The sequence below is a fragment of the Suillus subalutaceus genome, assembly GCF_016647625.1.
Source record: "Suillus subalutaceus strain FC151 chromosome Unknown DFJ58scaffold_87, whole genome shotgun sequence".
In the NCBI taxonomy this organism is placed as follows: Eukaryota; Fungi; Basidiomycota; class Agaricomycetes; order Boletales; family Suillaceae; genus Suillus; species Suillus subalutaceus.
In genome coordinates, this window is record NW_024540336.1 from 170844 (window position 1) to 198189 (window position 27346).

Here is a 27346-nt window from a genome sequence, read left to right on the forward strand (position 1 = left end):
ATGTAAGCAAGAAATGCGGTCAAACGACACGACCGTTCGAACGTTATAACTTATATTGAACTACGACGCCCGTACAACACCAAAACAGCTGTAGAATATTATAGCAAGTCAAAGTAATTAGTAAGCTTATTCTACTCAAAAAATTCAAGGCTCGTCCTCATCTTCACTCTCGCCTGTCTCCAAAGGAACCTCCTGTGTGGTTTCTCGGTGTGTAACCTCCCCACTCGTGTAACGTGCGATAGCTTCCCTCAGGACCTTCAATTTGTCCTCCTTCCGCTTTGGCATGTCTTTGTTTCGTGGTACATGTAAGTCAACCTCACGATGCCAACGAAGCTGTAGAACAATGTCAGCAACACGCATCTTGGCCAAGTCTGCATCCACAAGACAAGGCACAACGGCATCGAGCTTTGCAGTGGCGGCGTCCCTCTGTTCCTTCCTCCGCTTGTCAATCTCGTGGTTCTTTTCAATCAGCTTTCGGTCATACTCCACTTGTGCCCTCCTCCGTTTTCTCTCGCCTCCATTCGAGTCCAATTCCCGTGCCTTCCTACGAAGATACTTATAAAACCCAACTTGATATGGCGATTGCTTGAGTTTGATTCCTGTGCAGCTCTCCCCTCACTTAATACAGGGAGCATTTTGCGGCCCAGTCGATCCAGCGGCAAGACAGCTTCCTTTCTTATGAAGGGAGACTGTATATTTCGAGTGAAAAGGTGGTGTGTATGGCTAGTAATTGACAAGATGGGGTCGCTTCACCTGGCCACTAATACTACACGTGTACAACGTAATTGAGCACATGTTGAGCCACGCACATGTCATCCATTCCAAAACGTAATGTCATGAGATGCTAGATGATAGAATGTGCTAACAGTGCAAACCATAGCCCAAGGATTGCAATATCCTCCTTGCGATCCATTTTCGCTTTAAAAGCACCCTTTACCCACAAGTCTGCTGCCCGCGTTCCCATAATACCATTGCGCACAAGATGTCGACCAATGAGAACAGCTGTAATAGCTCTAACACCGACCATTACAGGTGTTGCCAATTGGCAATTAGGGTATGATAAAGGAGCATCTCGAAACAGTGGTTGAGTGTGTGGGCGATTTTTTCTGTGTGCGTGCACTTGTTGCGTTTGGACCGCCATATACTGTCCGAATTCCACTTCGTCAAGAATTCTAGTTTTCCCTTCATCGCACATTGCTGACGTGAACGTTTCAAAAGCTCTCTTCTGCGAAAAGGAGAGCTTCTCACCTATGACAGCACCTAGATGAGCGGTCCGTGGCTACCAAAGGCGAGGGTAGTTTTGTATTTCTCAACTACTAACGCGTTCTACTCTGTATTTGTGTTGACACCCTTATACAAGTCTCCAGAAGTGTGTTGGCTACTATATCCATATCTTGCACCTTCCTCACCTAATTGGCATCTTGTACTATACAGTACCTACTCGTCTCGCATCAAGCCACTGATCGTTACATAATGTACGATACATGGCGTGCGTCTCGTCCTCGTACCTACCTCAGCGTTGTTCTACATCTCGCTGAGGTATGTTAGTACAGTTCATAGTAGTTACATTCACTGACTCGTACCTAGACTCTACTCTAGGTGCTCACTAATATCAGCGTTGTTCCACATCTCGCTGAGACTCTACTCTAGTCTACAAAGTGGAGAAATATAATGCTGCCTCCTGAACCCGAATTTCACGTTCGGCTTTTGCTGCCTGCCAGTCTTCAGGACTTTCTTTCCTCAAATCATCTGCAGTCCGGAAGCCATATCTAACCCACCTTATCAATCCTCCCGCAAAATATTGAGTGAAGGAAAGGCGTTTTTCCCTGGATGAGATCGACACATTGCCATGTCGTAGAATTGCTGAAGGTATGAGGATGGTTGAACCAGGGGGAAACTCAATGACCAGCCCTAGGTCAAAAAGAACCAAATGTCCACCCTGGGTTGGGTCATAGTTTCCTAGAGCAGTGATGCTGCACATACCACTGGCGAAATTTCCATTGTCCGTGTGGCCATAGGTCACTGTGGCAGGGCCGAAGTTGAACGTTGCTGCGGCGAACGCACTGTTTCGAAAGTTCCATTTCAAACTGGGATGCTTTTCCAAAAGAGAAGTTCTGGCGTTGACATACAGCTGGTGTACTTTTGGCGAGTAGTGGTGCAATATACCTTTGGAATTCAGTCATCGCATGGACTGATCTCGAAATGAAGTGCGTACTGCTTCCAAATCCGGCAAGTCTTTGGATGGCCTTGTTTCCGAGGAGGGATTGGACGGCCGTTCGGTTGCTCTTGGAATGTAAAAGGTTTCCTGGAATCTACTCTTGTTCAGCTCACAGTCATTGAAAGCTCAATGGATGTTTGGCATTACCTGTTGTCCGCCACCATATGAAACTCCCACTGCAAGGCATGGATAGCGTCCTCTCCGGTGTTCCTTGTCAACATCTCTGAAGACGCACCGTCCTCTTGCCTCCTCCATTGCGTCGCAGGCTGCCTCTGCAGTATCTTTCCAAGAATCATCTTTAGGCCGTCCTGCCAATACGCCGATGATGCGTTTGCCGTTGTCCAACAAAACATGAGGTGTGCTGACATATCCCTACATAAGGTCTCTGGTTTGAATACGCAAAAATAACCTACCATCCATCCCATTTCACGAGTTTAAATCCCTTCTGGAGCAGGCTGTCAAGCTCCTGAGCGCCTTTATTGTTAGCTTGAACACGCTTCCCAACATAAGCTCCCTGGGCGATATGTAACTGGTCTACTGAGAGAGTAGTAGCAATCGACGTTGGAAGATGTTTGATGGCAAGCTTGGCCTTTGTCTGACACATACTCGCGTCCTTAGCGAGCTTCTTACGGCGACGACGCTCTCGTTTCCCTTTCTGTTTGTGGCTGCCGGTGTTGTTCTGCGCGTTCCCCTGATCCATGATGTGTCGCACCACTCAAGTGCTCTTGACTGTGCCCATCCAGCATGTCTTGCTCGTCTGGCACACCTGCAGACCCTCCACCGATGGGAACGGCAATTACTTTCCCTCCCTCCCACCCTCTTGACGGGTCGGCAACCTGTGCATCTTCATCATTCAAAGCCCTATGGATGAGCGGTATTATGTCCCCCTCGGTGCACAGTTGGACGGTTGTTATATTTACAGACGGCTGGATGCTGGCACGGACCTGCAGTATGGTGATGAGTGTCTATTTGAATGATGAAATAGAGACAATGCCGTACGTCCTGATCCAAGACCCCGGGTGATCCAAGACTGTCATTTGCCATACCTGCTGCAAGATGAAGCGATTGCACCGAGAGATTAATTTACAGTCCTTGGCATAATGTTCCGTACAACCAACGATATGTTTGGTCGTGTTTTTGGTACAAATATGTTACGTGTGTCTCGCCCACAACCGTCTGGATAGTGTTGCCGTCGAGGCGAGTTAAACTCGATGCGAAATCGATTCGGTTCGAAAACAACCAAAATTGTTTCAACTCGTTGGGTTCGAGATTTACAATCGATTTGATGTACTTCATACCCATACATCGTAATCCCCTGTGAATGGCCTCAGGCCCTATAATACGAATATCGGTACAATGAGCTGCAGTGGACTCGACATAGCTGTCACCCCTTCTGTAAGTCTTCAAAAACCTTGTTCAAGCTGGCACTGATTTGGGTACATGTAATGCGAAGCTCGCTGAGAGAAAACGCGAATCCACTGTCTCCAATCCTGTGGCGACTCGGCAATACAATCGACGTCATCAGCAAAATATCTTCCGGCACCTTATACTAGTCGGCATACGCCGCGAGGTTGATATCAGGTGGGCTTCTGGCGAGGACCAAGGGGCAGCAGGCGAGGACCAGGTGGGCAGGCCGCAGCAGGCAGTATTAATCCAACATCGAAGTCTAGATTTTCGCTCGGCTATTCATTGAATTGAGACCCGAAGCAGTACATCAATGAAGGAAGGAAAACGCGCATATACGCACCTTCGATGGGTGCGTTTCAATTTTTTTTTCACCTATCAAGTGACTTTTCATAGGTCGAACCATATTTGTTAACCCAGGCATCAAGCTTGAGTGGTTACAGGAGTGGCTAACGTTTAGGTTTCTTCACCCATTCTATTTCTCCCCAGCCCGTCTAATGGTGGGTTCGACTGCACCTCCTCCCGACTTGCACAGGAGCACAGGGAGGTTGAGGGTGTTGACAATGCTTGAGAATGGATGCTACAAGTGGTTCGTCGTTTTTTGTGCATGTTATGGATGTCATGATTTTTGGTTGCAGATGACTTCGTTTCGTATGTCCATTAGAATCGGCAAGACTAAGACCTAGCTGGAACTATCCACACCCTCAGTATCACAGCAGGTGCTCACCAACTTGACGGCAATCGCCTCGCGATCCTTATCGGCTAGATTTGGCCGCATGAACAACCTCCAAGTAAATGTGCGGCGCTCATCTTTTCTGCTACTAATAGCGCTATCCCTCCAACTCCTACCATCATTGTCTCTGAACCAGCGGTACGCTCACCGACACTGAAAACATGGAGGAACGCTTCCGCAAGGAGCTCGAACTCGACAGGAAGGATGCTGAATGCGAGCTTTCTCGTTACGAAGATGCAGGTATACTACTTAAAACAGCTGAACGTACAGCAGATATCGTTCGTTTCTGGGAGGTATGTGTGGTATATCTCTGTCTGCAATTCATAAGATTAACGGGTACCGGTATCATATTAGCAAAAAGAACATACATTTCTGCTTCTATTCCGCGTCGCTATGGATGTCCTGCCTGCTCAAGCTTCATCTGTGCCTTCCGAGCGCATATTTTCATCCAGCAAAGAGACCTTCACTCTATGGCGCAGCAACATATCTCGGACCACAATTGAAGCACTCCAAGTCCTGAGGTTTATTTACAAGCAAGACCGCCTCGATTTTACAGAAGACCTGGCGGTTGACGAGCGGGACTACACAATATCTGGACCTGCTACTCCCAGAGCAGTTGACAACTTACAGCTGTGTGCAAAAAGGTTGACAGTACGCGCGTGATTTGAATGCATTAGGAAATAAATAAAATAAACCATTGACCACCAATTTACAACCGCATCATAGTACTGCGTCAGTCCACGAAGCCACCTCTACGAGTAGCGCAGCAGTTTTGACCTATGTTTACCTCTGAACCGTCTTCAAGCCGTGTGTCTGAATCCTTTCAAGAGTGTGAACTGAACGTTCTTGCGTCCGCTTAGTCTGTTGAATACATTAACTCTCATTTTACTTTGGTGAATGAATCTGACCATCGTGCTCAAGCCTGCATTTTGGGTAGCGAGGACTGGCACATCAATCCAAGCATGTTGATGTTGAGCGACAATCAATTCGCACTCGCAACCTCGCTGCTCATCATGCCTTGTCAATTCAAGAACGACTCATCAAGCGGTACTACCAGTCCATGCTGACGCTCATGTGCGAGGCATGTAGCTGACCTTTTTTATCTTTAGTAAACAGGAAGTAGCTTTGGCTCTGCGATAACCAACGGAAAGGGGCCACAAGTCCTTGCTTTAGGTGTCAATGCTAAGGCATCCCCTTAGAACGGAGAAAGAACTTCACAGAGCATATCATGCAGAGTAAATCGGTCTGTCTCTCACAGCCCATTTTATTGCCACGGAACAAGGCTGCATCTTCCCGCTTTCCATTTCAATAGACAATCAGGCAGATATCGAATCCTGTGAGAGCTTGTATATACACTAAAGAATCTGTTTAGCCAATAAGTTTGGATACATGATGACAGACCTCGCAAACGAACACCCAAACCTCAACGTCACCATCTCATTGTTACCAGGCTGCAGGTGAGTGCACAGCAACGAAGAGGTCGACAAATCAGGGGAGAAAACAGCAGAAAGCGGAGGCAGCAACAGCGCTAGAGCACTCCTACCCAGCCTCCTTCAACACCAGACCATCCCCCTCAGTTTTCTTCGCCTAGCTCCAAGAACGCTGCTGACTCACTCATGCAAGATGGCCCTGCATTTGGGAGAAATCCCCTCGTTACCACAGTCTTCATCAGCTCGGCCACAGCTTTCTATCCCTCTCAACAAGAACCTTGGCCCTTCATCGCATCGGAAAGTCTGCGACCCCACGCTCCCCGCAAGACATTGAATCGGTACACCGCAGGATTCCTTCTCGAATTCCTTCATTATCGTCACAAATGCCACACGATTTAGTGCGCACTAGACCGGAAAGCATCCACCACTCAATTTCGGGAGCATGTCATTAATAACAATTAAAGGTGGAAACATGGTATATTGGCTCACTCAACGACAGGGCATACGCCTTGTCTTTCTTGCCTGAGCCACATAGCCACGTATCTCGTTAGCTGTCACATTAATGAGATTTGACAGCTCAGGGAGTGTGTTTGTCAAAGGAATTGTCCAGTTTTTGAGGAGTAACTCATATAAAGGAAGAACCATTGAAAAAGTTGGCGTGGATTCTGACAAGAGTAATTCCTGAATGTCTTACACATATCTGTAATGGTTGGCTGGAAAACCCCGAAGGAAATAGAGGCAGAAGGCAGTGAGCATTATGCTGAATTTCCTACTCTGATCATCTTTCCCATGTGGTCCCTTTCACCAACCAATGTAGTCCATGTGCTGTTTGGAATCTACATATTGGAAATCTGCTCGACTGGCAGATTCGAGTTATTCATATTCTTGGGTAGGCGCAAGCTGGCTTGGCCTTTGTTGCTTCTCTCTCTCATCTATGATCGATCGTGGCTGACCTTAACGGTCATAGAGCATGTGTATTAGCCATCGGCAATTTTCCGACGACTGCGGTCTAAAGCTTTCTTCTTTCTGTACCGTGACAGCATGCCTCTACTTCGCTGATGATAAGAACATAGGTACCGTCTCGCTTTATATCATTTATTGTAAGCCACTGATCTCACTTTCGAAGCATGGCGCTTTGGGAATGGACAACGTTCTCAGCTCTGTCGATGCTGGCACTGTACAGGGCCTGCGCGGTTGTCAGGACAAATCACATAGCTATGCCTAAAGCAAGTGACCAAGTTCTCCGCTACATTTCGCAGCTCATTGGCAACGTCTACCAACGATGCCATTTGACTTCGTGATTTTTTGACGAGGCCATTCGTTCTGAGAAAACGTTTCAGTCATGAGGATCTTTCGTGCCTTCTCCGTTACGATGGCCTGGTTTACTTCCCTATCACATTGACCCGCAACACCGCTCCAGCGTTGAGCCCTCTTCTCAAATATGCTCCCACTCAAGCTGACATCCACACGGGTCTTAGCTGCTCTCAACCTCAACGGTGAGCCAGTCATGCTGCAATGCCTTTATGATCACCGATTTGCATCGGGACTCTTAGGCGAGATGAATCTGTGAGTGACTTCCACGATTACGTTCCGTTTTACCAGGCTGAAATAAATGGTGGGCGTGGCATCGCGATGGTAAGTTGCATGGCGGCTTCATTGTTCTGTGCGAACTCTCTATTTGAGGCGCCCGCTGCTACAGCCTCGTACATGCTTTGTTGTGTTCTTATGGTCGTTTTTTATAACAGCGCACAGGACTATTGCTGCCCGTCGTGCATTTATTTGCCTCGATGCATATAACAAAGGAAGCGGCGCAATAACCCGCCGTCGGTCAATCAGAATTCCATTACCCCCTCAGTTAGCCATAGAAGTCCTTTATCCCCGAGTCCTGTCAGCTTCTTCCTCGCTCAGTCCTAAGATAACGAAGCTGGGGATTCGTGCCATAATGGGCGTCATGGAGTTTTTTGGGCATATACTTGTCCAAAGGCAAATTGAGCATAATGCGTTCCGGACCATCACGATCCGCCAGGAGTAAGTCCCCTTACGAGCGCGACAGTGATTGCACTTCGGTCGACTCCGTGCGTATCCCGGTCCTCACGGTGATAGGCGTTTAACCGCTTGGACTTCACGGTATATCTGCTTGATGCTGACTGAGATGCAGGCCGTGCCCGTTCCACCATCCGTTCGATCGCACGACAAACGCGCCAATCCCGATGAAGAACCTGAAGCTTAAGGACAACCGGAGACCAAGAAAGCTTGAGTTAACGGAGAAGCAGGTTCATCTAAAGGGTAAGGAAGGACGAAAAGATCCGTTGGATCAACTTGTATTTGTATCCGAGCGACCAAAGCTTCATAGTTGTCTGCGACTGTATATCCGTATCTGTGAAGGCACTCATATCTTCATGGCTCAGTCATATCACCAATGATTGGTTGTTGAGCAACCAAAAACCGAAATAATAAAATTTGATCAACTCCTACTTATGAGGGGCACCGCCGGACAAAATTAAACAAATATTTGCACGGTGAATTGGGTTTAATTTTATTTATACTAAGCTAATGGGTCGCGTGAAAAACTAACGTAGTTGCGGACGACGTACCTCTGGTTTGAGTCTGACTCAAATGTTTCCTCCGCTCAAAGTGGGCGTGTGCGGCGTTGATACCTGCTTGCCGTGGTCAATGCGCCTTTCACGTGTTCTTCAGAATTTGCTTGATCCTTTTTTCAGGCTCGGTCCTCCTATGGTGGAGCTAGGCTTACTTAGCGGGCGACTCCGTGTTACATTGAGTTTGCCCTCTTTCCCGTCGCCTCGCTTGGTGAGCTCGTTTATTAGTTTGTCTGGCAAAGCTCTCTCTTACCTTTCCCGTCGCCTCGCTAGCTGATTTTTTGATCACACACCACACCCACCGTCTTTGTATTTAGCGTCTAGCGTTCATGCCTTCAGTTTCTTAGTGTTCAGAGGCTGTACTACTTATTTGCCGCGTCGTACTATTAGTCAGCAATTACAGCCGGTCCCCTCTGCGCATCAAGGGACCGTTCGTTCGCCTCCCTAAATCGTGCGAGGTCCATTAGATTCCAACTTTTCGAGCGGTCGAATCAGGAAGGGAAATTTTGTGCGATCATTATCAGCGCATCCCAGGTTTTAATTCCCTCGAGATTGTATCCTCCTGTTGCAATCTTTGTTGCTGCTGTCCCGTTCGTGGATCCGATCACAACCTGCACGTCATCTGGACTCCAACATATCGAGTTGACGTCTTCGCTGGGCTCTTTCCACCTCACTGTGCCATCAAGATAGCGGCTGGCAACAGCTCTGCTGCTTGGAGACAATGTCATGTTCTATACTGCTATTACACCCCCCTCACTTTGCCAACCTTCGCCTACATGTGTACATCTCCCTAGGTCTTACGTTCGAAGTGAGCTGTCTCTCAAACATGTGATGATGCGCTGCCCACCGGGCAGGTGCGCAACGCTTCGGACCAGCTTGGTGTGGCCTCGCATCATCTTTCGGGTCTTTATTATTGACGCCTTTTGGTCTTAGCAGCTGTGGAAGACATGGTCGGCGCTCAGGGGTTCTCAACTAAGGATAATATGGACTATACGTCTCAGAGAAGCTCGTTGGAGCCTTCGAGCCGGTTTTGGTTGTCTTTCAGATACCAATATCGTTGGTGAGTCAACAAGCCTATGTGATTTTTCCTGAACGAGTGCCACTCGACGTGCATGGGGCGTTCCACATGAAAGGGTTGGGAGCTTTGTGACATTGTATGGAGCAGAAAATGACATTAATGTTGGCTCAAACATGAAGTTCACATTACTGGGTACATCCCTATTGTGCGAAAGAAACTCGAATCGTTCGTCTGCAGCACTTTGTCCAAGCTCATCGGATAAAATAAGCATGTATGTTGGTTCAGCAAGCAAGAGAGATGGATGGAAGTACAGGCATTCGCCTAAAGCACTACATCAGCACCGCCTCCGGCCGAGGCAGAAGTGGTGGTCGGTACTGGGTAGAGTTTCCAGCATCGTCTGGCTCGAGAGTCGCTGACACGATCTAAATTAGGTGGGCTGGACCAAGCGTTAGCTCGGGGTGGGACGCAAGCAGGTGGAGCGACGCCTGCTTATGAATTCGATCATCCCATATGACTCTTCGAGTAGCTTTGGAGCGGCAAAATATAAATTGATGCGGCAAACGATAAGATACTCGACCAATGAAGTATTGATGAGGGCAATGAACTACGAACTCGACGTTGTGGCGGAGTGAAAAACGAATGAACTTCAATGAAGGAAGTGAGCAACACAACTGCTCAGCTGGACGCATGGTATCGGGATAGTCCGGCCACAGGCTGCATCACCTGCCACCTGTACATTGCAATTGTGAAGTGAAAAAATTTAGCTAGAAACGATTGGTTTTCACTCGAAATTTTTGAATTTCACCGTGCAACTATTTGTTTAATTTTGTCCAGCGGTACCCCTCATACTGACTTTCTCTTGAATTCAAACTATGTTATCAAAGATCTAAATTACATCCCCGCGAGTCTCGGATATCCTGGAGTTCTACCAAGTTTTGCCAACAACACCACTTGCAAGGCCATATGCCATCTCAATAATCTCGCACAAACACTGGTAAATCCCGAATGACTTTTCCATACTGTTTTCAGCGTTGCTTCTCCCGAATGCACGATGGTTATTCATGCTACCATTTATCTTGTGATCTCTAAATTATCCCAACGATCATGTTTTTCTTCTGACGAGTTGAAAATTCTGTCATGTCACTTGTTCCGTAGTATTACGCCAACATTAACGATGCGCCATCAATTTTCGGATGTACCACCAGCTTACAAACATGAGCATGATGATACGCATACAAGATCTCAGCTGACCACAGAACAGGCGTATCAATCAAACAATTATCAGTCCTCTGGAGGTAAAGACACGGGGAAACGTAGTAGTGGCTGATGTCTTGATTATTGTACCATAAACAGTGTACAGCGTGCAGCTCGAAAGTCGAAAACTGAAGCTCATGACGACGCAACGAATTGAACGATTGTGCCAGGTGAGAATTCGGGAACTTGGCGCGTAAGCGGCGTTGCTGATAAATTATTACGTTCAGCATACAGGTGCCTGCACGAATTCAAACCTAACAAAACGAGTTTGTAGCACTCTGTTATGACTTCGAGCTGGCTCGGTTGCCAGACTTTCCTCGAAAAAAAAGTCCGAACACCCCACGGCATTCACAGGGTTCAAAGACCCATGACACTCCTGGGATGTTCGCTTCAGTTCGCTTCAAGGAACAGTTGACGGCATCGCCTACGTGGATATATACCTTAACCACGCCCATCACCGCGATGATCACCAGTCACTACCCATCTTGTTTCTCTCCTGTTCTTTCTGCATCGTCTTTGTCACGATCGCTGTGGATCCTCCTTCAACGGCCTCGCCGTCCTTCAAGCCCTCTCATCGTATTCTGTCCCCTCTCTCCTTAGCTTTTCGTGTCATTGTCCTTCGGTTCACGATTGTCCTCGCTCGTCGCTTTCTTTCCGAATCGGTCCGTCTCTGCTTGTCATTGTCATTCAGTTCGTGCTGTGCTTCGTATCACCTTGATGACATGTACCTCTACATGCAATACATTAACTTGTTTGTTCCTTCTGTGTGACTTTGCTGTTGAGATGCGTAAGTTGGGTGCCCTGGTAGATGATCAACTGTAGGACGTTTATGGCTGTCGCTAAGGTGTTGAAATTTCAACACACGCTATAATGATTAACTGTAGAACATTGATGGTTGTGATTATTGTCAATAAGGTATAGACTATACTAAACAACTTTGCCCTTCCATTCAGCGCTACCTCGTCAATTACACCTTGGACCATCCTGCAGCGCTGTCGTTTGGCACCTTTTCGATGGTATAGCGGACCTTCATCGAGAGCTCCACCAAAAGTGTTGAATCGAGAGAGCGGAATTTGAATGGGGTGCCACACAGATTCCGTGAGTTGTTATTGCATGTTCCTGCAGTCGAGATGACTTCCGGCTGTGGCCAGTAATCAATGATCTTTTGCAGGTGTCAGTGCATGCTGGAGCGTGCTGACATATGTCGAGGGTGGCGGCACTATGGTTCCTGACCCCTTCCTGTTGCTATGGTGTCATCATTGATTGCACCTGCGAGGGTGCTGAAATGACTCAGCGGAAGTTTGCCCCCTGCGTGGTGTTGGTATAGCGGTAGTCCATCTCGGCCAAAGTTCTGGAGCTCCGGTCACATCAGAACGCAATGCACTTGGCACTATATCATGGTTCTCCGACGTCGAGACAGAATTCGTATTGTTTCTGGGTCTAATAAGAGCTAACAGCATGTCAGATTTGAATAGAACCGCAACCAATAATATAATATTACCTTGTCGAGCGATGGATCTCGTCGCGCGGCGAATCTTGATCACGAGTATTGATGCCTAACAAATTATGGATTTCCATGCTTTGTGCAGCGCGCTCATCAAAGTCACGACCCCGCATGACACCACCAAGAAGGGTAAGATTAACACCATCACGATTTTGCACTGCGATGGGCTTGCCCATTGCCGTTCGTAGTTGATGGACAGGATCCCCAAATGACTTCTGGTATTAGGCTTGCTGGAAGGTATATTGCAGCGAGCATGAACTTATTGGTTACTAATTTTCGATATCAGGATGTGCTTCTTTCACACCAGCGAAAGGTATTTTTTTAATGTGAATGTCTCAGAGTGTGCTTACAGTGAATTTGATACAACTTGCTATAGACAGCCTAAAATTTTAGTGAGGTTTGAACTGGCCATATACAAAAACTCCGTTCAGCCTGCATCTTCGCAAAGGTGTGTCTGATCGGGACCCCATGCACCAGGGGTGCCAAAAGGTGTTGGTGTTCGGGATTCTCCGAATGCACGCCTCTTGAAAATGGTGCTTCTGGAGAAGCGCACATCAAGTATATAGTGTACCATAGCCAATACTCTGCCTTCATTCCTTCCTTCTCTAGAATGCCTCCCAAAAGACCCAGACAAGCAAAAGCAGGTGCGATCCTGAGCGGCATCTCACGTGCTGGCCCAGGGGAGGCAGATATCGGAAGCATGGTGCCACAGGATTCATCCAACCACTCCAGAAACCACGAGGAGCTACTTCAATATCCATCCACTACCTTATCCAATATGCTTGGGATGTATTGCCACTTGTGCTGTGATGGGATACAGCCTGGATTCCAACACCAGTGCATCAACTGCAGCGCTCTCATTTGCGAACAATCCGTTCCTCGGAGCAGCGGTTGCATTGTTCACGGATCTGTAGTGTGCAGCAAGGAGGAGTTCCTGTGCCCAATTTGTGCAAGGACTGGACAGAAGAAAGATTCCCCTTTGCCGTACGGATATTCTGGCTTTGGAAGGCGAAAAAAGGTGAAGATGGAATGGCCGATGTGCCTTGTGAACCTCAATGCGGAGTCGTTGGAGGAAGGCTTCCTTGCAAAGACCACCAAGGTTGAACTAATCAATCATTACAGGTCACACGCATCAAACGTAGGTAGAACCTACCTTCTTGTTGTGTGTAATACTGAAGATCCCTTCCAGCTGTTCATTCACACCTTGCCGATAGCTCAGGGTGTGCGCGCGTCCGAGTCCAAGAACCTTGGGGGTGGGATCGAGCTTATGCATAAGGCCATAAAGGCTGGATGTCCCCCGAATTATTTTGTCGTGATTGACACGGACTCGGATGAGTTTGCCAAAGGAAACGCCGTAGTCTCAGACGTTGTCGCAAAATCCCTTGGTAAAGAATTCATGGAGTGCATGGGAGCAGCCTCTTCTGCTGCAAGGGGTGACACAGCTGTCAATGTCACGGCAACCGGGAACAAGCCGTGGTGCGATCTCACTGCCAAGTCCAGAGGAGGACGGAGGGTTCTCCTCCTGGTCGGCAGCCATCCTGCTATCAGGCTCCGTCATCACTTTGAATCACTTGTGGCGTTGGTGAAGAAGTAAGCCACTCTCCTATAATACACGAATAGCCCTCACTCACAACGCTTCAGTGACAGTTTCGACTTCGTTCTTGGTTTTGGCGGTTCTGGTAGCTCCACATCTCAAATATCTCATACCGTGCGCTCCCTCATTGTGGAGACTGGAGTGTTCGGACAAACCGATCCATGGTCTGCATTGAGGGACATCCTCGCGTCGAACCACCAAGTCTTAGACTACACAACTGTTGTGGTGTTGTACGCGACCGACACCGGTGTCTCCCGCCAAATCGAATGTCGTCAGATTGGGAAGGACATCCCTGCATCGCATGCATTTGGCTACGAGTTCAAGCTGTGCGGAACAGCTGGATGCGATCCAGGGCTAAAAGGCATGCAGGTCTACAACCAGAGGGAGAAAGTCCGGCTTCGGTGTACCTTGTGCCACTGGAGGTCTCCATGGGTAAGGACCGATGAGGACAACGAACACTTCAAGAGGGTGAACGCACTCACTGCGCCTCAGATATTCTGGCACCATTTCCCCCCCTCAAAAGAACTTCAACAGTTTTTCATCAAACTCGAGCCACGCGAACCAGAAGGAGGAGACAAGGGGGTGAAAGGTGGAGTCGCGGAGGGGAGGAGAGAGACAACCACCTCTCAGCAGCTGGAAGATGTGCAGATGCTGAACTTGGACTCAGGACATTCCCTTGCGATGGACGTTGATGAATGATGTATGCCGCATCCATCGCCGATTGCACATTGCCTTATTTATAACGCGAAAGGACGCTCGCGGCTACGGTCGCTTTTTCGAGTCATCATTAATGTGAATCGATTGGCGTTACAGATACAAATATCGTAAAGATCAACCCAGACGAGTCGCGAGATGGAGGCGAGGGCTACAAATACAACCAGACAGTGAAATTGAAGCGATTTCTGTCTTTTTTCTGCTGGTCCTCGAATGCCACAAGTATTAATACAATCAGACGAGTCGCGAAACGGAGGCGGTCAGTCCACTTTCTCTTTTCCTTTCCCTCCCTTGTTCTTCCGTCCGTTCGTGTGCTTGTTTTTCTTGGTGGGGTTGGTCGCGACATCGAATGTTGAAAAGCCTGCAATGGCTGAATCGTCTTTCGACATGTCAGTGGAGGTCGTGGAGAGTATTGGGATAAATTGTTCTTCGACAGGTTCATCAGATGGATGCAGGGCCTTTATGGCTTACACGCCGAGCTGCAAAGTCTGAAAGGGTCCGTTAGTGTGCGTTTTGAACGATGTTGTTTGGTACGTACATTGATTGGCTAGTCGCTTTGCACCATGTTGTATACATGAGTGTCGCAGACAGCCACCCCATTATGATTGAAAATGGAACGCGGCACATTGTAACTGTGCACAAAAGACAAGGTCATGGTGAAATCAGATCTCGCGCCGTCCACACGAATAAGAGCAGGAACATCAGCGAATGATCCAAGGACTTTGTGACAAATACTATTGGTTACCACTTGCTCGTGCACACCACATTTCGTGCAGTCACATAATTGTAACGGAAAGTCACGGTGTAGTCACATTGGCCGATTTCGCAGTCCGCTCGACACGCTGTGGATTAGACATTAGGAAGATATATACGAGTGTACCAGTAGCTAGTATGTAGTAATCTTATTGAATATGTATTGCGGATTGCCGGAGTAATATGAACTGTGACTATTAGGATGCCCAGACAGCAATGGCTGTGATACGACAGGGGTGGTTGTTGAGAGTACAGCGGGGCCAGCTTGAACATGATGTGACCGGTTTGGATACATAACGGGGAGACTCGGAAATCCTTGCATTTGCGGAAACAAAGGTGGTTGTGGGTGGAACATATTGTTGGCTGCCGTGGGGAGAGAAGTACTGGCTGAAGGTGTTGAGCTTTCACTCGAAGTCAGGTTGGTAATGGCAACAGGCCTGCCGGTGCGTCGCTTCGAACCATATAGCGCTGAAAATCGAGGGTTATCTGCAAGAGCTGCGCGAGTGTCAGGATCTTCCAAGTGAGCTTTGATCCGTGCTGAAAGATCAGCAATTTTTCCATCTCTTGAGAGTCCAAGTGCTCCAGCGAGTGCTTCCAGATCTTCTTTCCGTTTATATGATGTGAAGGGACTGTCAAATGTTCTTGTCGTGATGCTGTTGACCATCTCCAGTATTTGAGCGCGGAGTTTTCGAGGATGTAAAGGGGTTGCTGAATTCGAGTTATGGTGGCACCAGTCCACCAGTACTCTTTCTTGGGATTCGTTGAGGAACGAGCGTCGAGTATGGTGTTTGCCTGCCGCACGATCTCGCAGTCGGTGGGGTTACCTGAAGGAAAATTGAGTTGCAACAAAATTGTTGAGGGAGTGCTTACATTGTGAGCTATGGCAGCACTGCGAAAACTGGCATGAACACCAGTCAAGGTATCACGGATGGCAGCCTGAATGCAAGCTTCTTTGGTGGGATCTCGGGGACCTTTCTGCTTCCCACCGACTCGAGTGCGCGCCATCCGTGCAGCGAGTAGACGCGTCGAGACGCGTTGCCACTAACGCGTTGAGTTAAAACTCCGCTGCGGCAGCGGACGGCAGGTGACAAGGGAAGTGACAAAAGCCTTTGTCACAACCAAACATCTATCTCTCTTGTTTCTTGTCCAAATGCATATGTCTAAGCTCGTAAGACGTTCTTGTGTATTATTATTTAAAATAGATGTAGTAGTTTGAACATTTTGTAGTAGGAAAAGTGTTGTTTTTGAGGGATGCACGAAATGTGGTGTGCACGAGCAAGTGGTAACCAATAGTAGAAGACATAGTGAACTACTAAGCAAGATCGATATACACAGAACCAACATATGTTTAGTAGAAAAACAGTCTCACATGACCGTGCGAATAAAGCACCATTTTAAGACAGGAATGCATTTTTCACCAAAAAATTTGGTCGATGACGCCACAAAACCCACTGCACAGCACAAGATATTATTGTCATAATTTCGATGAGCATGGATCTAGAGGTAAAACAAAGGCTTCCTTTCAAATTCCAAATATGAATCAGTCTACACTTAGGATAGGTCTCATGTTTGTGAGCAAGCGGAGTCCCCCAGCTCCATACTCGGGGGACTCGGTCACATTTTATTGCGATCAGAGAGAGTCGCAGAGCACAATAGCGAGAGCTGTGAACAATCGGGGACTCAGGAAAGAGATAGAAGAAACTAATATGAGAGATGGAGGCTCGAGAGATTGAAGACCAGAGACGGATACTCCAACAGAATGTACTACAGGGAGCAATCTGGGTAGTTCAAATTGAGGTGCAGACGTGCACGGAGCAGAAGTGCTCAGTGAATAGAGACGGAAGGATGACTTTCGTCTGTAACCCTCATATATACCTAAACGAAGAGGGGCCTCGCATTCAAAAGCTGAGTCACGAATGATTTGACCGGCGTCGCGAACTGATTCAACTCGGTCAAACAAGTTGAACCACGATTAACAGCCATATATTTTCCATTCGGAGACAAACCTTACCTTTGTAAACATCGTCAGCCACGGCGGCTAAACACTGCCGACATAGTGCGGAGCGTAAAAAAACCCTACCTGGAAGGAATGTATACGTTAAATAAGCCAATTGCTTAACCTTGCAAGTTCTATTTTGCCACATGCCTGAACTGCCCTCCAATTCAGGAGCCCCTAGCTTCGACGACTTGCGAGAAGTCACTCTCGAGTGCTTTGGCAAGCAGCCGTGTCTTTATAACGACCTTTTTCTCCCGCAGTGAGTTAACTTGCATTCTGTTCGTTTGCTTTGATTCAACTTATACAGCTGCAGTCACCTTGTCACTGTGCTCTGTCTACAGTCCCAGCTCGCCTGGCATAAGCCTAGACTCGTGGCCAGCCCCTCTATGAGGCAAACCGTCGATAGAGGGACTGGTAAAACTGGCTTTGAATTTGGATGCTGAGCGGATTCCCAGGGTAACGTGATGGATAATCCTTTTTTGGGATATCAAAGACCACGTGAGCTTTTGCTAAGGCCTTGCAAAGTCTGTTAAGTCTCGTACTTGGAGTTTCTTATCAACGTTCGACTCGTGCTAGTTTTACCAGTCCCTCTATCGACGGGTTGCCTCATAGAGGGGCTGGTCACGAGTCTAGCATAAGCCTGCTTATATTTGCAGATGCCTCTGGTTTATACCGGAGCCAAGCAGTGTGTGCTTGGGCTGTAATGCCTGGGAGACATTGCTGAGGCTGGGGTTCGTGTGTAGCCCACTCCTTGGGTTGTAATGCATGGGAGAGATGTTCCCTGGGCTGTCATGAGGTATACACGATGTCCCTCTTACTTCCTACTTTCACTAGCCATTTTCAAATTTCTACTCCACACTTTCAGGAGCTGCTATGCATTTTGTAGGACATGAGCAGATGCGCACAATGCTCTATGTCAAAACATTACGCCCAGTGAAAACTGACTGTGACGGGAGGAGGTGTGGTGTGACGATAAGTGATTTTGTCAGCAGCTCGGTGGAAAAACATAAGAGAACATGCTATGACACGTAGTGAGCGAATCCGCACATTTCAATATATGCGGGGGCGGGTTTCCTCATGCACATAGGTGCTTTTTTTTAATGTAAAACATATTTGCGCATTTGAACGCATATACTCGCGCTCCTTGCCAGATAGTTGAAAATGTGCGCAAATATGCTCGAATAATATTAGGCGCTGCAGGTGACAGGGGTACAGAAACGGTACAAAACGAGCTCCAAAACACAGGCAACGACTCGGAAACATCATAGGAAATGACAGTGTATCGGATCATGCAGGTGCGGGAATCTAATAACGCCGTCCTTCGCAGACGGATTTGTTCCACGTGTTGCTGGCAACCTAGATAATGATTTAGAAAGGTGTCTATTAAGGGAGTGAAGAGCTTACGAGCATAGCGACTTGTCATATCCCTGTCAGTCAGTGTAAAAGAATCAATACAAGAAAAAACAAGAGACTATATCACTTACCTTTTGCTCTAGTGTCAGATTGCCATAATGACGATGAATGCGAGACTCGGATGAAGAGAACAGAAAGGAAAGACATGGGAGGGATTGAAATAAAGTGACTCGGAGATCTAATAGAGTTGACCGTCACAAACTACTGATCTGACACTAGGTTTCTGTTAAAAACAGTGTCCTACAAGTTCTGTCATCTCCTCGTCATATTTCTGCAATAGACATGAATATATGCGCGTGAAAATGATATTATGACATACTGCAGTCTTACACTGTCCCAGTACAGTAGGATCCCTGTGATACAGACTACACTGTCCTAAACTCGTGTGGTTAGTGTAATCATACCTTCGGATAGACAACACATGAGACACTCACAACACCGTGACAGAACCAGTGGAGGAGAGTGGCTGGACCTTTAACTTGGAGGTGGGAAGATGGTGGGGAGAGGAAAAGGTGGGGATGGAGGAAGAAAGGCGCAGGAAGGAAGTACGCGGAGGAAGAAAGGTGGGGCAAGCAATTTATGTAGCTTGCAATGACTCGGACTCGGATATAATAATGGACTTCGCGATGCAAAGTTTGTGTTTGCGATGCATAGTTTGCACTTTGTGATATGGAATTTGCGAGAGAAGCAAAGCAAAGCAAAGAGAACTTAAAGGGAACAAAGGGAAATACGCGAAGTTAACACTTTACAATGCAATGTTGCAAGCACGACGTGTGCAAAGAGTCAGATTATGATAAACGAGCATATCCGAACATGTAACTAAAAAGGAAAATCACTTCTAAGCATGTGACGACTCCTCCCGTCACAGTCAGTTTTCACTGGGCATTACGTTTGGAGCCAAACGAGGGCGTGTCATATGCAAAACTGTGCGAACTATGAAGATATCATCGGCGGCTACGGCCGAAAGCTGTGCTGGTTCGAGCTAGAATTTGCATTACCGTGCGGAGCAAGGTCACTTAGAATGTTGCGTGATTTGCAGATTCGGAATAACAACAAATAAAGACCTTTTATGGAAGTCGAAGGAACCTCACACTGCGAAGGAAACACGTCATCATAAATCCGGGAAGTACCGTTCACACGGATACGTGACGCTACCAACATCATCTCGTTCGGAACTTCGCTACTAGGTTCTTACACCTTGCCGTATCTTATTTTCTTCGCTTCGACTCTGCCATCGTCAGGACTTCGATGGCATGGTATCTTGTAGCCGTCTCTACCTAATCTTTGGTGAATAAGATATGTATTGAATCCACACAACCGTTCTCTTGCAAAACTCGACAGTTGCGGAATCACCCGGAGCAAGGTAAATAGTCAGCAACGCGGGCCCCTATAGTCGATTATCGATATCGATTATCCAATGCTCAGTAACGTCTTTTGTCCCTGAGTGTTAGCTGACTATTCTAATGTTTGCCTGTCCACACGACGTAGCGAGTAATAATGATGGGCATGGAATCTTCTTGCTAGGTGCGTGATCTTAGATATGCGGTCAAGTTTATGCTGACACGGATTTCTAGTTCAACCTACGCAAGACGCGAAGCCCATCATATGGGCCGTTAAAGCTAGCACAGTGTTGCTTCTCACAGGAGATCCTGGGGTCCAGCTGGACTTGAATGAGTTTCCTAAGGTAAACGAAGGTAAAAATTGGCCCAGACTCGGAGGTACGTACTCGATATCAGTCTTATCTTCAAGTTCGGGCTGACCATCATGATCACTATCCACCGGCAGCTCGCTATCACTTGCATTTCCTTGTTTCTTGCTGGCCTTTTTACTACCTTTGGCCTTCGACGGACCTTTCCTCGAGTTCTTGCCAGTGGGTGCCTTCGGTGCTTGATCTGGAGCTTGCTCAGCGGCCTTTTTCGCCATTGGTTAAGTTGAGAGTAGGACTCAGAGACGCGTGTTATTTTGCAGTAGTGACTTGTCATATGTATTTATTTAAATAAAAACAAAATTAATTACTGGGATGGGGAGAATCGAACACGACTCAAAAGGTGGAGCGGCTCAGGAGGCGTTCCAACGATCCAGCTGCGATTCACTGTTCCCACGATCCATCAACGAAAAAACCGATGATGGATCGCGATGTGGAACAGCTCTTGAATCGAGCGTGGATCGCCAACTCTGACTCCCCCTAATGCAAACGACTGTAGTAAGCGAACAACATGCTTCAGTAGGTTATTCGTTTCAATTCAAAGCCGGTCGTTAATCTCGAATCAAGTAGCCCAACAAGCAGCCATGGTTGGTTAGCGCAGGGCAGATAGCAGTTATATCGTTGCGGTGTAGTTGAAGATGACCTATCTCTCATTTTGAATCTCCGGCAGGATCTCCAACGTCTGCCGAGTTTAAGAGCTTGTGCAAATCAGCAGACTAACTACAGTGCAGGAAGCACTGTCTCCGTAGGGAGCTCTATGGTACGGATTTTTTTTGCCCAATGAAACTTCTATAAGGAAACAAGCAAAAATAAGTAATTTTTCGAGATTTGCGATTTTTCCTGTCAACTCAGGAAAAGATTACGCCATGCTCCCTATTAACTCCCGCTACAGTAGACCTACAGTGTTTGTATTATTCTAAATTTGTCCGATAACTGACCAATAAGAAAGTTCCATACCGGATATGTAGGGTTCATATTTAAACTTTGTAATTTTTGATCAGCCACCATGTTCATGCTTAAACTCTACATATGATACATATCAATTGTAGATAGAGATTTTATTTCAAAGTTTAAATGTCATATCATAAATATATGGAAAAATTTGATATCCAATACCGTTGCAGTACAGATTCCATCATGAATGCAAATATTTTTGCAGATACGATACCAATCTGTCTGCCAGACAAGATTCCGTCCTGCCTCAGGTGTCAGTAAGTACTGTGCTTGCAGTGCTGTGTGACTGGTGACACGATACCAAAATGGACGAACAGGCCTGTCAGACCAAACATATTCTTCTGCGCGAACGATATCCACAACGCGATAACTCCAGTTCAACAAAAGCTGATGTAATATGTTCACACGATGTTGATGTAGAGACTGCCACTAAACGTGGGAGTCAGGAATAAAGTCTCACAATCTACCACACGACCTTACTTCCTTCCTCCCATTTGTCCGAAACATGCCTCCCAAGAGAACGAGACAAGCCAAACCGGGGGCGATTCTGAGCGGGATATCGCGAGCAGGGCCAGGGAGGGTGGACATTGGAAGCATGGTACCGCGGGTGGCTCCCTCAATGGCTTTGAAGCTACCTACAGACAGACAGTCGGGTCAAGAGAGCGTTCACGCGGAGCCTATCCCCTCATTAACTGCCTCATCCGATATAGTGGGTGTGTATTGTCACTTCTGCTGTGAGGCAGCACAACCGGGATACCGACATCAGTGCATTGAGTGTGGTGCCATCATGTGTGAACAGGCGGCTCAGAAAAGCAGGGGTTGTATATATCTCGGATCCGTGGAGAACAAAGATGATTTTATGTGCCCAGTATGCTCCAGGACGGGAGACAAGAAGGACCAACCCTTGCAGTATGCCTACGTTGGCTTTGGGCGAAGAAAGAGGGTGAAGATGGACTGGCCCATGGCCATTGTCAACCTCAACCTCGAATCCATGAAAGATGATTACCTTGCAACAACGGTCAAGGTCGAGTTGGAGGATTACTATCGCATGCATCCCCACAACGTACGTGGAACTAACCCATATTCTTTGCTATGATGAATATAACGTTGTAGACAGCTATTCATACAAACCTTACACATGCGCGGTTCGGCTCATGTGTCTGAGTCTAGGAAGCTTGCAAACGGTTTGGAATTCATGCGTGGTAACATCAGTCGCGGATTTCCACCTAATACATTCATCATCGTCGATACACATTCAGACGAGTTCACAGGAATGCTACAGCATACCGGAGGACATACGGGAGGCACCAACACCACCATTACCGAGATTGTCGAGGCCTACCTTGGCACAGACTTCTTGAAATGCATGGGAGAAGCTTCAGATGCCGCAAGGAGTGACGACTCTACCCTCACCACAGCAAAATCGACGAAGCCGTGGTGCGACCTCACCGCCAAAGCCAGAGGGGGGTGGAGGGGGCTCTTACTGGTCAGCTGTGGACCTGCGATCAGGGTCTCCCACCACTTCGAATCTGTGTTACAGCTAGTCAAAAGGTATGTTTCTTGTGCCATATACACTGTCCTCATTCACTGTGCTTCAGCAACCAGTTCGAAGTCGTGGTTGGTTTTGGAGGGTCCGGAACGCTACCCTCCATGGTCTCCCATACCGTGCGCTCTTTTATAGTGGAGACTGGAGTATTCGGACGAACGGACCCTTGGTCAGCAATCTGCCACATGCTTACCTCAAACCACGACGTCTTGGACTACACAACTGCGGTGGTGGTGTACGCAACCACTGTCAATGGCTCCCGACAGATCGAATGTCGCCAAATCGCGAAAGACGCCCCTGGATTGCGTGCCTTTGGCTATGAATTCAAGTCTTGTGGCAAGCCTGGGTGCACTCCATGTCCAGCAGACCTCCGCGTTTTCAATCACAAGGAGAGGGTCCGTGTTCGATGTTTGAGGTGCCATTGGCAGTCATCATGGGCAAGGACCGACAGGGACAATAAACACTTCAAGAGGGTAAATGCACTCGCCGCGCCTCAACTATTCTGGCACTATTTCCCCCCCTCACCTGACTTGCAAAACTTCTTTGTGGATCTCACGGAGCGCCAGAACGACACAGCCACTCGAATAATTCAAAAAGGCAGGAAGAGAGGTAGAGGGCAAGGTAAAAAGAAGCTTCAGAAGAAGACATATCAGCAAGATACGCAGATGCTGGATCTGACGCAATCAGAACATTCACCCCACATGGAGGTTGATGAATGACCAGAAGGACGTGTGGACTCTGAATTCTGTCTCCGTAACCTACCACTAGCTCTCCGTACGCATGTCCTCTCCGTTTCATTAGCCCTGCGCCGTTCATCCTCAGAATCCTTGAATTTTTTATTTTCGACCGTTCTGTTAAACGAGTTGAAATGCCTTGCTAATGCCGTGTGGCAGGGCGGAATAATGATATATAACCTCCCTACTCCCTGCATCTGCAGTTATCATGCCATATTGACTGTTCAGAGTCGCGAGAACGGCTTCAAGCTGAAATTCGCGTTGAACAATGGTTGTCGCCATTAACGTGTACACGGTCAAGAAAGCTCGTAATAGTAATCAGTAACAGTGCCAGCACCCATCCCCGACGCACATATTTTCACTTCTCTTTTTATTCTCTCGCTATATGTACATCTTGCGTGGATACTTCACGCTTTCTCGGCGCAGTTGATATGCTCATAATGCATACCGTTGGGTGGCAAAAACTTGATGCATTATGACACATGCACAACCACATATGTCACACCCGTGTGACACATGTGACCTCTGCCAAAGTTGTGACATGAAAAAAGTACAGTCTCCACAATGCCTATGTATATTATGCTTTGAAGTAACGATCTATAGAGGTCTGCTTGGCATTAAGTAGCTCCTCTCGTCGTAATCGAGCACGAAATAAGCGGAGCTGTGATGACAAATTCAGGGAAAACTGAGGATCACCATGTTGCATGCATCCAGTCTCAAGCTGCTGACACAGATTGAGGAGTTCTGTGCGCGTGAATGATGGCCCATCTTCTTCTGACTCGTCATCCGAATTTATCCCGACAATTTCGCCATTCGCAACTGCAATCTCGTGACGGACTTCATCAGCAATAGCCTGGTTACCACCTTCGAAGTTCAGGAAATCTCCATTATCTCTCTCCTCGGCAGGGTCTAGAATCTCATCGATAGTTAGTGAAGTACCAAAAATACGTTTCCGTTCCTTGAAGGAGTGTCGTTTGTGATCTTCTGCTTCTTTGCAGGTCGAGTGTATGCGGCGGGCTTATCACGTGGCTTGCGTTTCAGGTTTAGGGACATTTTTATGAATACAGGATATCATATCCATTCCACACTTACATAGCTGAGCAGGACAATGCTAGAGAACAATGGTTTGGGTGCTACTCATGTTCCATTGCCCTAACTACGACCCTCTTATAATGCATATCATTCATACAATAGCAATGCATTATGTGTTATGCATTATGTCTGCATTTTCAGCCCGCCCATGTTGGGATCCTCAAACATCTGTGCATTACGACATATATGCAATGTTACGATATGCAATGTGAGCATATCAACTGTAGTAGAAATACAGTTGATCAACGTTACATGGGACATCTTTTCACCTGCCGTCTCAGATCATCTTGCTGCTCGCTCCTACCACCTTTTCTTCTTTCACTGCCATGATCCTGAGATCCCTGTCGGTGTGCCTTCACGACGGGAGCAAAAAGGTCAAGATGCTGGGCTCTGAGACTGCCGCGATAGAACAGACTGAACAAAGAACAAGGCGCCGATGACTAGCTCGAGCCTACTGGCCATTCTGATATGATCATGTTCACAGTCTGCTCATGTATCTCTTCCGTTTCTTTTTGACTTTTTTCTGGTTTGTCGTTGTAATTGCTGTGACGGGAAAGAGGGATCGAGAAGAAGTCGTACGACCTCTGGTGAAAAATAGAGTTCAAATGCACCACAACAAATATGCTGGAGAACTTAGCTGAAGGCCAATGTTGCCGTTCTCAGCCCGAAGCGCAGCGAGGGAAAAGGGCTATGGCTTTGGATTAGTGTACTAGGCAGAACTCAGAACACCTCCAACACCCAGAGCTGCAAAACACTGTCTCCTAAGATAAAGCGCTGGTAGGTAGGGCATTGAGAGGCTAGTAAAGCGCTAGGGCAGCAGTTTCGAGCCTGCGAAAGCTCTCGTCAGGACCATCGAAGGGGTATGAGCGTACATGTGCTGTACATATATGTTTTCGAATGGTTGACTAGGCCAGAATGAGCATAGGGAGCGTATGGTGAAGGAGAATGAGGGGTCAAAGCAAGGGGATCGTGCAACGTCAAGATTGCCTGTCAATGGCTTTGATCTTTATACCTTTATCGTGGCGTTGGAACTGTTGTTGAAATAGGATGTACACAGGCGGACATACGCCGCATGAAGCATGAATGCTGCCCCTTCACCTCCTATGTTGTTCAAGACAAATGATACAGAGAATGTCGAGGGAGCATGACATCGTCTCGTGCGGCCACATGGGCACATCACACAGTCCTGACACTGATCCATCTCAGGCATTACAGCCCAAAAGTACTATGCCCTGTACAGGGAAGAGGAAGGTGTTGTCCGTCCAGCATGACTCCAGCATATGCCAGATAGGCTGATGCTGTGCGGTTAGGAAGATGTAACAGTGGCCCATGAGAACCCCTGCCCTGTACAGGGTAGAGGGTGCACCGCCCCAGCTAGCATATCTCCAGCATACACAAGAGGTGACCTCCCACTACGGGGAGGGTATGCCAGGCGGTTGGGAAGAGTCGAATACGCATGTTGGATGGAGAGAGAAAGAAAGAAGAAGAAAGAGGCACAAGTAAGCCAACTGTGGACAAACAAAAGCAAATACAACGGGTAAGGACTTTGTGCCAGCGTCAGTGCAGCACGTGGCTGCTCTTGTCTCCGTACCACGTTGTACTCAGCCACACACCAGCAGGCTCCTGCCTGGCTGCTGCCTTCTGCCTTTCTTGTGCATTTCCTACTGTCGAATTCTAGGATTTCAGATACTGCAGGAAAGTCACTCGTTTGCAACCCTGACCGCTCTATCCAAGCGGAAAAGTCGGCGCTGATATACTCGTGTGTGATTACCGCTCATTGCCGTTGGGTGGGTATACAGGTTGCAATACTACACAGGCCGAGGCGCGTGCGATCCGAGAGGGCAAAGCATTTTGCGACTCCCGGGCTTCTTTCTTCGCCTGAGTTGCTTTAACTCGGTTGCCACCTCCACCCGCAAGCTGTTCACAAGAGATCTTTCACAAATTGCCCAATCCTCGCCTCAAAGTCCAAGGTGAAGCCACAGGGGACATCCAAAGGCCAAAATGCGCGTTCTAGTTGTCTGGTTGCCGCGATGTGCTTGAACAGATCTGAGGTATATTTCTCGTTGCTTTAGCAGACGACCAATATCGAACCCGCGATTGGCGTTTGAGGGCGTCCCGCTGCGTGCGGTTTGCAGGGCACATCATCACGAAATGGCGTACCGTTTCCTCGCTGTTTTCGTGCGCCGGGGGAGATCCTTATTTGCACCTTCATCCCGCAATCTTCCGACGCATTTTTGTAACAGTACTTGCGTCTGCGTCTCCTTGGACTTCTCGTAGTCGCCACAGTGAATACTGAGTCAGACCATCTATCACGACCTCCAGGCCCGAGCCGTCCAATGACACGCCCTGCTACTTCTAATCTAACCCTCATCTTAATCCTATCTTTTTCCCCACACCTCCTCAAATCCTTCTCTTTTTACCCCCCACAACACCTTCTTTCTCCCTCTCTCCTTATAATCCCCCAACCTATCTCACTCAAATCCCACATCACCTCTTACCATCCAAAAAACTCACCCATCACATTATCTCTTTCTCGACATGCACACGCCCGTTTCTCACCAATCCCTTTTCTAGCCAGAGGTTACACACTCCACGATGGCTTAACATCGCAAGATACTCGAGTCTGTATTCTGGTGCGTTCAATCCAGTCTCCTCAGCTTCTTTCAGGCTGTCTGAACTAACATTGG

At 47.6% G+C, this 27346-nt stretch overlaps 8 protein-coding genes across 8 annotated transcripts; 3 read left to right on the plus strand and 5 right to left on the minus strand.

The window, feature by feature from the left end:
* Positions 1-877: 877 nt before the first annotated feature.
* On the minus strand, positions 878-1042 carry DFJ58DRAFT_892044 (uncharacterized protein; the record flags this gene model as incomplete). The annotated part of the gene is made up of 1 exon (XM_041394772.1): positions 878-1042. A coding segment is annotated over one exon (165 nt), but the record flags the coding sequence as incomplete, so codon positions are not given.
* Positions 1043-1651: 609 nt separating this feature from the next.
* Positions 1652-2918, minus strand: DFJ58DRAFT_730348 (uncharacterized protein; the record flags this gene model as incomplete). The annotated part of the gene is made up of 4 exons (XM_041385887.1): positions 1652-2166; positions 2216-2312; positions 2366-2579; positions 2632-2918. 4 exons carry the CDS (start codon positions 2916-2918, stop codon positions 1652-1654), a joined length of 1113 nt encoding a protein of 370 aa, XP_041241631.1.
* Positions 2919-3574: 656 nt separating this feature from the next.
* DFJ58DRAFT_843337 (uncharacterized protein) lies at positions 3575-5023 on the plus strand (the record flags this gene model as incomplete). Its single annotated transcript, XM_041392961.1, has 7 exons — positions 3575-3613; positions 3672-3842; positions 3929-3974; positions 4019-4122; positions 4389-4493; positions 4523-4648; positions 5000-5023. 7 exons carry the CDS (start codon positions 3575-3577, stop codon positions 5021-5023), a joined length of 615 nt encoding a protein of 204 aa, XP_041241632.1.
* Positions 5024-11808: 6785 nt separating this feature from the next.
* On the minus strand, positions 11809-12334 carry DFJ58DRAFT_730350 (uncharacterized protein; the record flags this gene model as incomplete). The annotated part of the gene is made up of 3 exons (XM_041385888.1): positions 11809-11893; positions 11945-12094; positions 12156-12334. 3 exons carry the CDS (start codon positions 12332-12334, stop codon positions 11809-11811), a joined length of 414 nt encoding a protein of 137 aa, XP_041241633.1.
* Positions 12335-12768: 434 nt separating this feature from the next.
* On the plus strand, positions 12769-14451 carry DFJ58DRAFT_730351 (uncharacterized protein; the record flags this gene model as incomplete). The annotated part of the gene is made up of 3 exons (XM_041385889.1): positions 12769-13296; positions 13348-13748; positions 13800-14451. The coding sequence occupies 3 exons, from the start codon at positions 12769-12771 to the stop codon at positions 14449-14451; spliced, it is 1581 nt and encodes a 526-aa protein (XP_041241634.1).
* A 1220-nt stretch (positions 14452-15671) lies between these two features.
* On the minus strand, positions 15672-16248 carry DFJ58DRAFT_798495 (uncharacterized protein; the record flags this gene model as incomplete). The annotated part of the gene is made up of 1 exon (XM_041390683.1): positions 15672-16248. A coding segment is annotated over exon 1 (486 nt), but the record flags the coding sequence as incomplete, so codon positions are not given.
* A 5344-nt stretch (positions 16249-21592) lies between these two features.
* On the plus strand, positions 21593-23552 carry DFJ58DRAFT_843341 (uncharacterized protein; the record flags this gene model as incomplete). Its single annotated transcript, XM_041392962.1, has 5 exons — positions 21593-21679; positions 21708-22000; positions 22167-22350; positions 22405-22838; positions 22886-23552. 5 exons carry the CDS (start codon positions 21593-21595, stop codon positions 23550-23552), a joined length of 1665 nt encoding a protein of 554 aa, XP_041241636.1.
* A 592-nt stretch (positions 23553-24144) lies between these two features.
* Positions 24145-24620, minus strand: DFJ58DRAFT_730355 (uncharacterized protein; the record flags this gene model as incomplete). Its single annotated transcript, XM_041385890.1, has 2 exons — positions 24145-24483; positions 24516-24620. The coding sequence occupies 2 exons, from the start codon at positions 24618-24620 to the stop codon at positions 24145-24147; spliced, it is 444 nt and encodes a 147-aa protein (XP_041241637.1).
* Between the last annotated feature and the right edge of the window lie 2726 nt (positions 24621-27346).